Source organism: Hippocampus comes, unplaced genomic scaffold, assembly GCF_001891065.2.
Source record: "Hippocampus comes isolate QL1 unplaced genomic scaffold, H_comes_QL1_v1.1 scaffold41, whole genome shotgun sequence".
Classification (NCBI taxonomy): Eukaryota; Metazoa; Chordata; class Actinopteri; order Syngnathiformes; family Syngnathidae; genus Hippocampus; species Hippocampus comes.
The window spans coordinates 2,162,196-2,177,519 of record NW_017805153.1 but is presented as its reverse complement, the minus strand read 5'-3'; the positions used below and the strand labels follow the sequence as shown (position 1 = coordinate 2,177,519).

At 40.8% G+C, this 15,324-nt stretch overlaps 1 protein-coding gene across 3 annotated transcripts in view; it reads right to left on the bottom strand.

Annotated features, from left to right (window-relative positions):
- abcc4 (ATP binding cassette subfamily C member 4 (PEL blood group)) overlaps positions 1-15,324 on the bottom strand; it is a 39,700-nt gene that overhangs the window by 13,343 nt on the left and 11,033 nt on the right. For 2 of the 3 annotated variants that reach the window (XR_002168098.1, XM_019868549.1), the window contains exons 7-20: positions 14,411-14,536; positions 13,603-13,852; positions 13,254-13,361; positions 12,516-12,605; positions 12,240-12,431; positions 10,558-10,652; positions 10,392-10,478; positions 9,642-9,738; positions 8,492-8,692; positions 8,274-8,411; positions 5,154-5,191; positions 4,535-4,638; positions 4,291-4,437; positions 2,500-2,579 (exon numbers count right to left, since the gene is read on the bottom strand). Coding sequence is in view for 2 of the 3 variants with exons in the window: in XM_019868549.1 (XP_019724108.1) it covers positions 2,500-2,579; positions 4,291-4,437; positions 4,535-4,638; positions 5,154-5,191; positions 8,274-8,411; positions 8,492-8,692; positions 9,642-9,738; positions 10,392-10,478; positions 10,558-10,652; positions 12,240-12,431; positions 12,516-12,605; positions 13,254-13,361; positions 13,603-13,852; positions 14,411-14,536 (1,753 nt within the window). In the remaining variant the exon portion in view is untranslated. The remainder of the gene's footprint in view (positions 1-2,499; positions 2,580-4,290; positions 4,438-4,534; positions 4,639-5,153; positions 5,192-8,273; positions 8,412-8,491; positions 8,693-9,641; positions 9,739-10,391; positions 10,479-10,557; positions 10,653-12,239; positions 12,432-12,515; positions 12,606-13,253; positions 13,362-13,602; positions 13,853-14,410; positions 14,537-15,324) is intronic. The other variant, XM_019868550.1, reaches the window with a different exon arrangement.

Sequence of the window (15,324 nt, the reverse complement as noted above, 5' to 3'; positions counted from 1 at the left end):
TCCACAAAGGACAGCCGGGGCCTGGAATCAAACCCTGCACCTCTGCATTGTGTGGCGGATGTGCTAACCAGTCAACCAAGCACCGTGCCGCCCCTGATTATTCCAAACGTAATTTTTTTTTTCTCTTGAACAACTTAGTCAATTAAGCAATGAAGGTGTCAGCTGCTGAGGACAGACGAGATGGGGAACCCACTAATCTACTGGCTCATCTAAAACCCACTTAGACGGTTCCTGGTGACATCGCAGTCCAAACCTGCCTACCATTGAAAATGTGTGGCGCATTATGGAACACAAAATGTGACAATGGACAACCTGGATCGTTGAACATCTGGTACATCAGGCAAGAAAGGGAAAGCATTCCAGCGACAAAGCCTTAACATTGAGTGACCTCAGTTCCCAAATGCTTATTGAGTGTTCCGAAAAGGAAAAGTGATGTATTGTGGTAAACATGCTTGTCGCAGCTCTTTTGTAATGTCTTGGAGGCATCAAATTCAAAATGAGTGAAAAGTTGTGAAATAGATAGATAGAGAAACAGTTTATCATTTTGAACATGAGATATGTTGTCTTTGTAGTGTATTCCATTGATTATACAGTATGTTGAAAAGGATTTGCAAACCATTGTATTCTGTTTTTATGAACACCCTCCACAATGTCCCAACTTCATTAGAACTGGTATAAATAGAACTATTGCAGGCTGCTACTTGTAGAATTGCTTTGAAGGTGTGTTGCAATAGACACTTCTTTTTCTAAACACCTAAGCCTTTTTTTTTTTTTTTTACAGTAGTACAGAGCAATTCTTTTTGATTGAGTTGCCATCATCTGAGTTGCGTAGGTCCTTGGGTCGTATGTATGCATGTTTCCGGGTGATTTACACCTGACACGGGTGATTGAGCATAAAATATTGTTCCTACAATAAGTAAAGATACTGTACCTAAGTAAGAAAGTAAATATACCTGAAGTCAATGCAGTTTGGATGTCAGGTAAGTGTGAATAAATGCAAAGCAGTACGGATGATGAGTTTGACGAGAGTACCCGTGGATTCGCTTATTCTCCCATTTGCTCACGTTTGACGTGAAGCCGCATCGCATTCTGAGACCCAGTCTGCATTGAGAATCCGGGGCACGGCGGCCATTGGGGATTGCATGAGTTTCCCGAATGGCTGGTCCATTTCCGGAGAGGTCGACCCCCAACCCTCCCTGAAGATTAATGTGAATATCCGCCCCCGTCGTTCGCCGTCCAGCCGCCATCTGTGTGCACTGAGAGCTATACAACACAGCAATACGGACCAGGACCAGGCTTGGAAAATGGAAGTTATGTGACAATTGTTGTGTAAATAAGTGTGTGCTTATATTCTTTTCAACGAGATGCTTCAAATTGTGAGATGGCTCACTGATACAGTGGTACCTATGCTTATGAAATTAATTGGTTCTGGAAGAAATTTCTTAACTAGAAAATTTTCTAAGTAGAGATACGGTTTCCATGTTCCTAATTCGTTCCCCCCCCCCCCAATTCAGACATGTTTTTCTAAAGCAGCGTTTTTCAGCACACTGGTGTGCCGCGAGACATTGTCAGGTGTGCCGTGGTAAAATACCCAATTTGTATGGCTGTGCGGTCTATGGCCCAGAAAGTAATCATGTAGTACCCTCCCATACTGCTAGGGAGCAGCAACAGCTAGCCAATTGCCTTGTGTTTCGACAAGAGACAAGCGAATTTGTGACGCATGAATGCAGGACGACGGTGAAACAATCAATATGAAAGATGATAAAATACTGTTTTCTTTGTGTTCATTTGATTCCAATTCAAGCTGTTATAACGTCATTCTTCAATGTTAGAAACGGTTACAGTAACAATATCACACGTTAATTGTTAAAATAAGCGGAGGTTGGGGGGGTTCACATTTTCAGCTAGTGGTGTGCTGCGAGATTTTTTTTCAATGAAAGAAGTGTGCCTTGGCTCAAAAAAGTTTGAAAAACACTGTTCTAAAGCATAAAATGCATCAAAATATGCAATAAACACATGTTACAATTAGATTATTGCACAATAAATGAGAGTTGTGCATAATGGGTGAGTCACATTTACGTAAAACTATCGGAACACCTCATAGCCCAAACACCTATCTATACACATAGACTCGTACGGTAGAGGTCCCTCTTAGCCAATGGGATGCCAGGATGATGCTCAGTAATTGCCAATGGCAGAGCAGCTTTAAGTGTGTTGCGTTCAGGAAACTCGCAGCTGCGAGTAGCAGCCCATACTGTATTTTTACCTTTCGTATCTTGACATTTCTTTTGTAACAAGAGGCAATATTTTCCTGTTGAGACTTTTCGGAACTCAAAATTTCGTCTGAAGAGATGTTCGTAAGTAGAGGTACCACTTTATTCATTGTTCCCGGGACAGTGACAATAAAATTCAAATTTATTCTATATTTTTCTTTCATTTAGCTGAAGGTGGGTGTTTGCAGACATCACTTGGTTAACTTGTTAACTCATGATTTCATACCTGAATGAAGTCAACAAAGGTCCACGGCATGATGGAATCCAGTTGGCCAATGTCCTTTGAAAAACGGTTTAAAACTCTGCCTGAGATCAAACAGGACACAAAAGCCCCATTATTACCAAGCAGTAGAGTTTAGTAGATACATTACTGCACAGCATTCCCTCTTCTTGTCAGTTTTTTCACTGTATACTCTTATAATATAATGTAGCAAGTCGCGACCGTGCAGTTGTGTTCTGTGAACTGGTGTTAATTTGATCATTTCTGACTGCCGTCCGAATGTGAAATGACAAGCAAGTATGATTGGGTGAAAAAGTCCGGGGGTGAGACTTGTGCCACCGAGGACGAAACATTAAAAAAGAAACCTTAAATCGAACTGATCATTACTGTCACTCCATTTGGCACCCCTTTGGTGCACCAAAAATAAATATACCTAAACATACCTAAAGGACGGAGCCAGACACCGCAGTCTGTTTGGCGAACTGAAATTGGTCACGCAACAGAGGGAATACATTGTGGGAAGACCAACTTGTGCCAAGGAAAAAAGTAACATTGTTTTACTTTTCTACTGTATATTGTAATCCTCCTCTTTGTTACAGAAAACTTGTGGCATCTTACATTGTGCCACATTAATATGGTGACACAATATTTTTATCTGACCTAGCTAGCTACAATGCCATGAAAAGATATTGCGGCTTTCCGATTTCATAATTTATTGCACATTTTTCACTTTTTTTTCCAGACCGTTTCAGATCATCAAATCAATTTGAATATGACAAAGACTCGCTCCATTAATCGCAGCAAGGGGTCTAATCAATCAGTTATCAACACTTGCCCTACTGTTGAGGTCCTCATGAGCACTTATCTTAAATGAAGCCAGTGAGGCTTGCTGTTCTTTGGTTGACATTCTGGATTCTTTTGTGACCTCCTCCTTAAGCTGTCGTTGCGCTCTTAGGGCTCTGAAGTCATTGACGGCAAAGGTGCACTCGAACAAAAGAACTGACGCATCAAGCTTTTCGTGCCGACGCAAGCCTTAATTAATAGGTTTGGTAATTTGCCACCAGCTACGCCACAAGCTGAGTGTTCTGGTGTATCGAGTGCTTCCTTTGACACACCCCCGGCACACCTGACACTTTGTTGGCAAAGAGTAAACTTTATGTCTGTTGTTACCATAATAGTGCAGGTAGTTTAAGACGATTTTGTGAATTTGATCAAGGAGCAGGCAGACCAATTCTGAACTCTGCCGATATGTGTGGTGGATGTCATCAAATTACATTCATAAATATGACAACAGTGTGCATCAAACCCTCTGAATCAATGTAGAAATCGATTAATTGAAGGCACTGTTAGTATCATCATCATCATCTTACATTTAAAATCATCCCCTTGGCTGCGGCACAGCTACAGCACACATAGACACCTATCAGGCTGGAAGGGAGTCTTCAAGCGCTTGCTTCCTAGGACTCGAGTTCGCCAGTGATTTTGAACGGCGCTTTCCAAAAATTAGGATTAACAACAGTTAGCTCAAGAATTAATAATGCAGAGGGCAAGGGTTCGCTTATCAAAGAGCCAGATGAGTTTAGATGTTTTTTAAAAAACTTTTATAAATAAAATCAATATTTAGAAATGTACTTAGGCTATATTTATGATATTAAAATGTGTTCAATGATGCAAAACATTTACATGTAGTATATATTTAAAAATCACAGATATCAGGAAGGGAACGAATAGTGGCTCAGTCGAAAGATCTCAAACCCGCAAACAAGATTATTCTCTTGCTCAGGGACACTTACTCACCAATGGGGTTGACGTCAAAGAAGCGCACATGGGTGCGAAGGATGGCGTTAAACATGCTGTTGTGTAGGGCCTGTGTACTTCTCACCAGCACGTTGAACATCAGCAAAGTCCTCACAAAACCAAAAATGATGGTGGCTGCGGTCAAACCTGTGAAATGGCAGCAGAGGCACAGAGTTCCACGTTGTAGTTTTGCAACAAGCAAAGTGTGCATGTGTGCAAAAAGCCGACTCCGTGTACAGGTCACCTCCATATATGCCCAAGTAGAATTCAAGGTCCAGCTCTTTGTCAACTTGGGTGACATTGTGCTCCATGGTGCTGTTGATGTCCAGTTTGCCTTGCTCTTCAGCCCTGATGACATCAGTCACATGTGAACACATTGCGGTTGCTGTTTGGCTCACTTTCTCACTTAAGATTTGCCAGTGATTGTGCTGTAAGATGGCCCAGATGTATGTATTGACGTTCTGTACACAGGTCCGCCTTTGCTTGTGTGAATGCCAAACAGTCCCAGTTGTTTTATAGATTGATGAAACTTGATTTTCAGATATTCATAATGCTATTATCGAATGTTGGCCGTGTACTATTGCCATTGCCATTGTACAATGGGTAACAACTTGACCTCTTGCCTGCAAGCACTGGTGTTCATGTGAATTGGAATGATTAGACATGCGACAAATGCGACAATGATAGGTGTTCATCGGGTATTTGGATTGTACTGATCGCAAATCCAGTTTCAGATCTCTGTTGTTTCAAACATTGAAACTGTTGAGAAGTAAACTAGCAGTGTCTTTCACATGGGCTACAATGTCCAGTGTTGCCACAAAACAAACAAATCCACGTTGGGAAGGTGTGGACCTTCTACTCACCAGTAAGCCAGCCACCAGTCCTGCACAATGTATGCCACCTGCAAAAAGTTGTGTTAGTGTTTCAGTGCATTTCAGACATACCTATTTTCAGATTTCAGACTACTCTATATGTTTGTCAAAATTCCAGAATCCAATCCATCATCCATTCATTTATTTTCCAGACTGCTTAACCTTTTCAGAGTCACGAGCAGGGCTTGACGTTAACTTTTTTGCTCACCAGGCACTGTGGCAAGAGGTTTCCAGAGTTATTTGCCGCTCAACATTTTCACTAGCAACAATTTTGTTTGTTTGTTGAATAATAGGTATTATGCAACAAGCGTCCACAGTCCATAAATCAGGTCAAAGCACTTCCTTATGGTGACCTGCGGAGCTCAATGGCAGGAGACAAACGGATTGTAGAACGACCACACATCTACACAGTTTTTTGTTTGTCTTTCTTGGAGAGCTGGCAAAGATGATCATCTTCGTTATCAGGACGCCAGCCATAAAGAAAACTATAAACAGGTTTGGGTTCAAAGGATCATGCCTTCGGGTTTGGTCACATGACATTCAACATAAAGCAGGTTATGTTTAACACAGTATGATTAAAGCTGACGATGTTTACGACAGTTTACTACAACTAGATTAACAACCTTTTTAAATGTAAAAGACCCATGTGCGCTCGCTAATTAAGACCACAAATGTTTGAGGTCACCATCACAAATTCAGTTTTATAACACTATTTATCTAGTTGTACTTGAAAATATTGCTGCCATCGGTCCGAATACTTTTCTAAAGACGCTAAAAGGACATGTTTGTTCAAACATTCACATTGCATCATCAAAGAGAGCAAGCTATTTTCAACACTTAAGATTGATCAATAACTAAAAAAAAAAACAACACCTGCACGTGTGGACTGAGTATAGATTTTTGAAAAAATATGACATGCAACAAATTGTGACTTATGAGGTTTTGACCCGATGCTGGCGATATGCTTCTTTCATCTTTCAGTTTCTTTTCCTTTCGGCCGCGAAATATAAACTATCAGCCCTGTCCTAATCTCTGTTTTAAATGTCCGGTATTTTTTTGGATTAGTCTGTATTTTATTTTATTTTTTTGCAAAAACCTCAAGACTCCACAATCCCAATGTTTGTTTTTTTAATACATGGAACATTATATTTAGTCACACGTCCACACTTAATTTGTGAAAGGTCTACCTTTCTTACCCAAAGTATGTACGTGATTTGGGAGCAGCGTTGTCAAACTCTGCCAACTTCATGAGAGCCTGTGTTAGTGCAGTTCGCTGTGAGTCCTGGCTTACGCGCATCTACTGTGTTTTATCCAGGTTGTTCGTAATCCGCTTGAGTCCATTCATGCTTTTGAAGACTGCTTTAATCACGAACAAACAGACAGACAATAAACATACAGTAAGACACGGTGAGAGAACCGGGTGTCTTCACAACTCGACAATGACTGACTGAGCCATTTTCCCCCACAATGCCCAAGATGAAAGCCCCTTGCTGGAAACTGAAAAAAGACAAAGTACAACTGACATAAAACAGAAATGGCTCTTAGCTCTTGACCCAGACATAACCCTGCCCCTAATTGTTCTCTAAACCTAGTAACAATGACAAAAGCAACAATGACAGTTTTATTCAGAGTGTTAGTAAACCACATTAGGCCATTGTGCTACTGAAGACTCCTTTAATCACGAACAAACAGATAAAGTAAAACACAGTGTGTCTCCGCAGCTTAACACTGCCTAACTAAGCCTTTTTCCCCACAATGCCGCAGATGAAAGGCCTTTGCTGTACACAATATGCAACAGCATAAAGAGAAAGTACAATTATACAACTGAAAAATGACAAAGCTCTTAGCTCTTAACCTTTTCAGCCTGAGACTTCACCTGCCACATAAATCTCGCGATGCACCCCCTATGACCAATAGGGCTGGGTAAAAAAAAAAAAAAAAAAAAAAATCAAATCAAATCGATTTTCATTTTCTTAGCCAGATGTTGGATTCATAAAACCATAAATCGATCCTTTAAATATCTTTTTCCCATGTATTCAAGTGACTTCTCACGTCATGCGAGATCTCACTGCGCGAGAGTAGAAAACCAAAGCCACATGGCGCATAAGCTTGACGGTAGATGTCCAGATGTTTTTTTGGTTTTAAAAACATAAAGACAGCAATGAATTGCAACTTTGTGAGAGTCACAGGAATGTGAATGTCATGAGTTTACAGTGTGATTTTGCCACTTTATTTACACAGCCTGCCCTGTGGTTGGAATTTAAAATTTAAACTAAGTGAATCATAACTCGAACCGAATCGGGCCCTTGTGAATAGGATCGAATCGATTTTGGAAATCTGAATCAATAACCAGTCCTAATGACCAGGTACATTTCATTGCTCTAATTGTTCCAAGTTTTAATAGCTTGTCCTGAACACAATATGCATCTCCTTCATCTTGTCACCGCTGTTCTTTCTGACTCCCTATTTGCAGTGACGTCAACAAAAAAGATTCACAAATGGACCACTGAGCAATAACTGTGTGCAGGCAATGCGCATGGGAGTTGTAGTGCCAAAGACTCACATTGCAATCTGTTTAATATTACGGATGCCGTTTGAGAAAACTATAATTACAAACCCAATTTTAATGAAGTTATGATGTCATGTCAAACATAAATAAGAACAGAATACAATGATCTGCAAATGAGGTTCAACCTATATTTAATTGTATACACTACAAAGACCCTGTATTTGGTTTTCATTTATTTTTAACAGAATATTCCAACTTCATCGGAACTGGGTTTGTAAAATTCAACCCGCCAAAGTGGCAAATGAGAGTGACGGACTTACTCGCCAGTGGTGAAATTCACTTGCATTTGGCGGGTTGGCGACTGTTATTGTCAAGCCCTGGTCGTGATTGAATGGCAGCCTATCCCAAGTGACTTCAGGCAAAAGGCAGACTACAGTTTAGACTGATTGCTGCCTGCACCAAAGTCAGTCAAGTGTATCACTACGCCATCGCAGTGACTTGCAGAACTGTACTGAGATAAAAATAAATTCCACAATGTTTTTCAAAAAATATTTCCATTCGTTGTCCCGTAAGTGTGACTAAGCAGTTTTGCTTTTGCTTACCTGAGCCAGAATGTTCAGGAGCAACGCAATGACCACAACCAAAACGCTGGCACCAGCCCGCAGGTACTTGATGTATATATTCAGTCCGATGGATCCCTGTGCGCGACTCTCCTCTGCCACCGTGTGCACTGGCTCAGCCTAGGTATGAAAGAACAATTGTGTTGCATCTGAGGTTTCACCATTACATATGTTTTTGCAAAGACAATCATTGTACGCACTTCTAAATGTTCTCCATCCTGGACCGAGTGCCCAGAAGAGGCCTGAGACCGCACTGAGTTCTGGGACAAAGTTCGGCTTCGGGAGGAGAAGTCTGTGGGAGACTGATGGGGTTCCTCCTCCTCATCCTTCTTCAGGAGTGAGGTGAAATCCAGTCCGGACCGTTGTAGCTCTGTGTATGTACCCTTGGCCACCATGTGACCCTGGAACATGTATAGATCAATGTAACTTATTTGTAATTGTACAAGCATGCCAGTTTTGGAAGCGTCATACATGCTTGGGGGCAAGAGCGGGAGCCATACAAAACATGGCTAGTGTGCCATATGCACACTTGACACTTACTGGCTCTGTTGCTACTAAATACACTTTTAGGCTACCAAGGGAACTTTGTAGTATGTACCTATTGTCTGAACTGCAAGACCCATGCAAAGATATACCGATTCATGATTCATTCATGTGTGATGGTTGGCACATGGAACACAAATTGTAAAGAAATGTTCTTGACTTGATTTCACCTTCAAAGGTCAGAGACCAAAGACTGAAGAGTTTTTTTTGAGACCTCTAGACCCCCTTTACAGTGCATAAGTGTCATTAAAAAGTAATTAGATGGTTGGTAGACATTTAATCACCAAATACAATTCAGAATAGGTTGTCTGCGGTTTGAATCTCGCACTTTCTCGTCCTCGGGTACTTCCGGAGCTGTGACGTCAGAGGACAAACAATTTAGTGGCTACTGTGACATGCGGTTCTGTGCTCTTCATGTTCAGTTGCTCTCCTGGAGCTTTCGCACTTAAGCAGTGGTTCATTCATTGTGTGGCAGTTGGTTACACCGATGGTGAAAAGAGTGGTAAAAAAAAAAAATCTCTGGTGTTTCGTGCTGGTCGGCTACAAAAACGTCACTTCCAGTAAGCCTAGTAGTGGCTTGAGTAACTCCACCCACGATGCCTCAATCTTCCAGTAGGTTTAGAAACATTCGTAATGACTAATTAAAACCTATTTTTCATCGAACTGTGGTTGACAACTTGCAGGAAGTGATGTGTATGTATGAGAAAACATATTACCACAAAGAATATGAATGTTAACAGCCTCTGAGAAATCTGTGGAATCTGACTTTTCAGGGTTGTGGGCAAAAAATCATTTGAATGCACAGACCTCTTTGAGGACCACAATCTGATCTGCTCCCTTCAGGTACTGTAGTTGGTGGGTGACCAAGATGCGGGGTTTGCTCTTCAGCACGCCACAGATGCACCTGGGTTGACAATAAATGGTCGACAATAAAATAACATAGATATTTCCTGGACCAGAGTCTCTGTGTTTGTGTCATGAAACACTGCTGTTATTTAAGAGGAAGAGTGGATCAAAAAGAGCCATTGTCAGCACGTCAGGAACAGCACCGCACCTCTTCCTGTCTTTCTTCATATTCCTTTATCTCTACTGCTCCAGTTTCATTTTGATCTGTGTGCAGTTCTACACGTTACTTTGTTTCTCCAAAGACTGATAGAATTATAGGCATATCTAGTCCATTTTTAGGGGTGCGAAAGAGAATGATAGCACCCCCAAAATTGTAAAGAACTTTATATATATTCTTTTTACTGGGTTCTTTTTAACAAACTAGAAAACTGTGAAAACCTAGTTGGCCAATTGATCGGAGCAAATTTTAGCCTGAAAAAGTCATGTCGACTTGGGAAAAAAACAGAAACTACACCAATAAAGTGGAGTTACTCCTAAAAAAAAAGCATGAAAAGATACAAGTTTCCAAATCAACGAAAGAAGTCTAGATAACTGAATAAAAGCAGCAAACTCATATATGGAAAAAAAAACAGTTTTCTCTTTCTTCTACACTTTAAATGCTTGTACAGACTGTGTAAAATATGATTGTGAAAATATGATTTTCTTTCTTACTGTTCAAAGAGGTGCCTTCCGACTTCAGCGTCCACAGCACTGAGAGGATCATCCAGAAGGTAAATATCAGCATCCTGATACACAGCTCTGGAGACACACAAACATCCGCTGAATAGTGAAACGTCGGGGAATGCAATGACTTATTTTTTTATTGCATGTGCACTACCTGGCCAGGTTGACACGAGCCTTCTGCCCCCCACTGAGTGTGGCGCCACGGTCCCCAATCAGCGTCAGGTCTCCGTCTGGGAGCAGCTCCAAGTCCTGCACAACAGTGTGGCACCAGCGGCCAGTCATGCAAACCCCCATTTCCAATTAAGTTGGTGGGATGTTGTGTATGATGTAAATAAAAACAGAATGATTTGCAAATACTTTTCAACCTAGTATATTCAACTGAATAAACTACAAAGATAAAACATTGAATCTTCCAACTTATCAATATATTTCAAATTATTTTTACACATATTCTCACTTTGAACCTGATGCCTGCAACATGTTCCAAAGCAGCTGGGACAGGGTCGTGTTTACCACTGTGTTACATAACCTTTCCTTTTAACAATAAGCGTTTGGGACCAGAGGATTGTAAATGTTGAAGCTTTGTAGGGAGAATTCTTTCCCATTCTTGTCTCTGTACAACTTTAGTGGCTCAACAGTCCAGGGTCGTCTTTATAATATTGGGCTTCATGACGCGCCAAACATTTTCCATGGAAGATGGTTCTGGACTGCGGGCAGGCCAGTCTGATACTCACACTCTTCGACTACAAAGCCTCGCTGTTGTAACCGTGCATAATATGATTTGGCATTGGCTTGCTGAAATTAGCAGGGGTGTCCAAAGATGTTGCTTGGATGGCAGCATATGTTTCTCCGAAACCTGCATGTAACGTTCAGCATTAAAGGTGCCTTCACAGATGTATAAGTTACCCATGCCATTGGCACTCACACAGCCCCATACCATCACAGATGCTGGATTTTGAACACTGCATCCATAACAATCCTGATGGTTCTTTTTCATTTTAGCCTGTAGGGCGTCAAAAATTTCCGAAAACAATTTGAAATGTGGACTCGTCAGACCACAAAAGGCTTTTCCACATGGAATCAGTCCATGGTAGAGTTTTAACTTGCATTTATAAATGTGGCAACAAACTGCGTAAACTGACAAAGGTTTTCTGTTATCCTGTGAAATGTTCCAAACAGGTGTTTTTTTTTTTTTTTTTTTAATAGCATTCAGTCTTTTGTTGACCCTGTTCCAGCTTTCTTGGGAAAGTGTTCTAGGCATTAAATTTGAAATGAGAGAATATTTGTAATAAAACAATAACATTTAGTAATTTGTAGATTAAATGTCTTTGTAGTGAATTCATTGTTCAGAAAATATATGTATGAATTTTATTTTGATTAATGTTTTAGACAATGTTCCCACAGTTTTTTCCATGGACTCCAGTTTCCTCCCACATTCCAAAAACATGAAGCGCAAATTAAAGGAACACTCTAAATTGTCCCCAAGTGTGATTGTGAGTGCGGATGGTTGTTTGTCTATGTGTGCCCTGCGATTGGCTGGCAACCAGTTCAGGGTGTCCCCCGCCTACTGCCCGAAGACAGCTGTAATAGGCTCCAGCACACCCGTGACCCTTGTGAGGATAAGAGGATTAGAAAATGGATGGGTGGATGGATGAACAATGTTCCCACTTCATCAGAATTGTGGTTTGTATTTTCAGGTAGATCCTCAAAAAACATGGAAAAGTAACAAGGCACCAACAACAAATAGTTTTCAGAGCTGTGAAGACAATTATGGGGCGCTTTTCTACCGGCCTTAGCATGTTCGAAAGAACCACAACTATCACCTGACTTGCTCACCCGCTTGAGAGCACAAGCCCTGAGGACTCTCTCATACATGCGCAGATCCATCTCCTTTCCAAACAAGATATTGCTCCGGATAGTGCCAGGAAACACCCAGGGCTGTTGAGCTGCGTAGGTTAGCTGACCTTTGACTTTCATCGCTCCCTTTTCAACAGGAAGCTCTCCCAAGATTGAGCTCAATAGGGAGGACTGGATCGAGCAAGAGGTGACAAATGAGCCATTGCATGTTAAGTCACCCCCTCTTCTAATCTGGATTTTTTTTTTTTTTTTTACCTTCCCTGCACCAACTGGTCCAATAACAGCCAACAGCTGTTTTCCAGTCAGACTGAGTGTGACATTCTGCAGACATGGAGCATCCAGACTCTATGGAAGTGGCAAACATATGAGGACCGTAAGCCATGTCCACATTAAAGATTTTGTGAGCATCATTCCATTTTTTTTCAGAAAGTAACAATTGGACAGGCCATGCAAAACTAACGACCTTTTATTATGCCACTCAATATTCATTCTTTTACAGTATGTTGCAGCTTTCTAAAGTAACATTTACTTACTTATCTGATAAGCATGAAATACTTATACGCATTAAAAGAGATACTGATCAGAAGATTAATACTCAACCACTCATCTATTTTGTCTTCGCAATCGTTTTGGGAGTAGAAATGAAAATAAAACACACGCTTGTTAATGTGCAGTTGTGGCCAACATTTCAGGCAGTGATTCAAATGTTTTGTTTCATTATCTTTATGGCTGAAGCATTTTTAAATAATTGTTTTGCAGATTTCTATTAAGGACTATACAAACAATACCATGTTGTAGGTTTTAAATAGTACTTCAAATGTTTATTTACAGGACTATACAGCTATAAAAAGAATGCCACAAATGTATGGGAAACTTGACGATGGGAAACTATCTCTCTAATCCATACTGAGTACTGTGGTTGACACAGATCTCGTTTTGACCTCATTAGATTGTTGTGAACGATGGGTGTGTTGTTACGTGTCTTTTACAAACCTTGTCCCAGTAGCACATCAGGTCCTGGATCTCAACCGCAGAATCTTGCTTCTCGGCATGCGGCAGAGGAGTGCTGGTCTTTGTCATCTCCTCCAGCAACAAGAACTCCTGCAACAAAATAAGACAAAAACATGGGCAAAGGTATGCACATCTTTGATGCATTAAAAACACAAATTGCTGCCGAATGATTGGCTACTGTTTTGTGGCTGCAAAATTTGGAAGTTCTCACGTGATCAACTGAAATTCAGCGATCAGAGGCAGGCAGCACAGCCTGTCACAAAAATTCTATCAAATCCCATAAATGGGGGGTCAATAGTTGAAACGCCGACATAATTAGGCAGTGACGGACCTGGATCCTCTGAATACTGACACGGCTCTCATAGAGTTTCTCTATGGCGCTGGGAAAGAAGAGCGTGACAGTGAGGCGCACTGCTGTGTACAGTGACACAGTCACAAAGACTCGGCTGGCTGAGATTTTATTTCCCAACAGGACATAGAGGGTGAAGGTGATGAAGACGATGATCTTGCTGGCACAGAAGAAGGAGGACATGTTGAGGCCGCGCAAATACGAGCTCATCATGATCTGGTAGATCTCCTTCCTACAGAGAATGGAGGAATATGATACTGGTGATAATGATGATGGTAATGAGGAGGAGAAACACAGAAATTAAAAGCCAAATGACTCAGATTGACAGTGGAAACGCAGTAATGAGACTTTATCGCTGAACATTTTATTAGGTACGTCTGCACAATCCTTTTTTTATTGGTGGGAGGGGCAGCGGGGTTATGCAACCTCCGTGTAATGTCCGGCCTACAGTTTGTGAGGTATCAAATTCCAACCAGCTGATCCAATTTTTTTCTAACATGTATCCTATCGAGAGACAAGGCTAAGCTGGATCCTATCCAGGCTGATTTTGTGAAAAAGCCACACTGGACTGATTTTCATTTGGAGGCATATGCAGACTGTACAGACGTGTCTAATGTTGTGGCTGAGATACACAAATGGATATGTTTCAAAACCAGACACACTGTCACTTTTGTTGTGGTGAAGATGATATCATAGTTCTACAATAAAGCGTCTTGCACGGATCTCACAAGTCATTTCGAAACGCTTTGTCATTCAACAACCCAGGCTGTGACAGAATAATAAATTTCACCTTCTGACATCCGAGACCAAAGCAGCAAATGGTTTCTCCCAGGCATACATCTTGATGATCCTAATTCCAGACACCACCTCATTCATTGTACGGATCCTGCTGTCAGTAAGAATGGCCGTCCTACTCCTGCGGATGAGGGTGAGTAAAGTTACTGAAAAGAGGTCAAATTAAAGACCTTGAAATTCACAAGATTTAGATATAAAACCTTTGTAATTTTGAAGATACAGTGCATCTGGAAAATACACACAGAGGTTTACTTTTTTCACATTTTGAGTTACAGCCCCATCCCAAAATGGAATAAACTCATTTTTTTCCTGAAAAATTCAACAGATCGTAATGACAATCTCAAAACATTTTTTTTTCCTTTAAAAATAAACAAAATTAAGGTTTTGGAATGGCCAAGTCAAAGTCCAGATTTGAATCCAATTGAGATGCTTTGGTGTAAACTTAACGAGCAGTAATGCTAGAAAACCATCCAATATGGCCGAGTTGAAGCAATTCAGCAAAGAAGAGTGTGCCAAAATTCCTCCACAGCCATGTGAAAGACTCATCAACAATTATCGCAAACGCTTGATTTTAGTTATTGCTGCCAAGGCTGGCACAACCCATGAGTAGGTTCAGGGGGCAATTACTTTTTCACATAGGGACAGGTAGGTTTGGATTTTGTGTGTGTGTGTGTGTGTGTGTGTGTGTGTGTGTGTGTGTGTGTGTGTGTGTGTTGTTTGTTTGTTTGTTTGTTTGTTTGTTTATTGAACATATATAAAACATACAATAACAGATTGACAAAATGCAAACAAAAATTATGAAAGGAAAAATAAAAGTAAGTAATACAAACATCATCACAGTTATATGTTCAAAGGAGTAGGGAGAAGTATACAACTTATCTAGTCCTACCCCTTGTTGTGCAATAATGT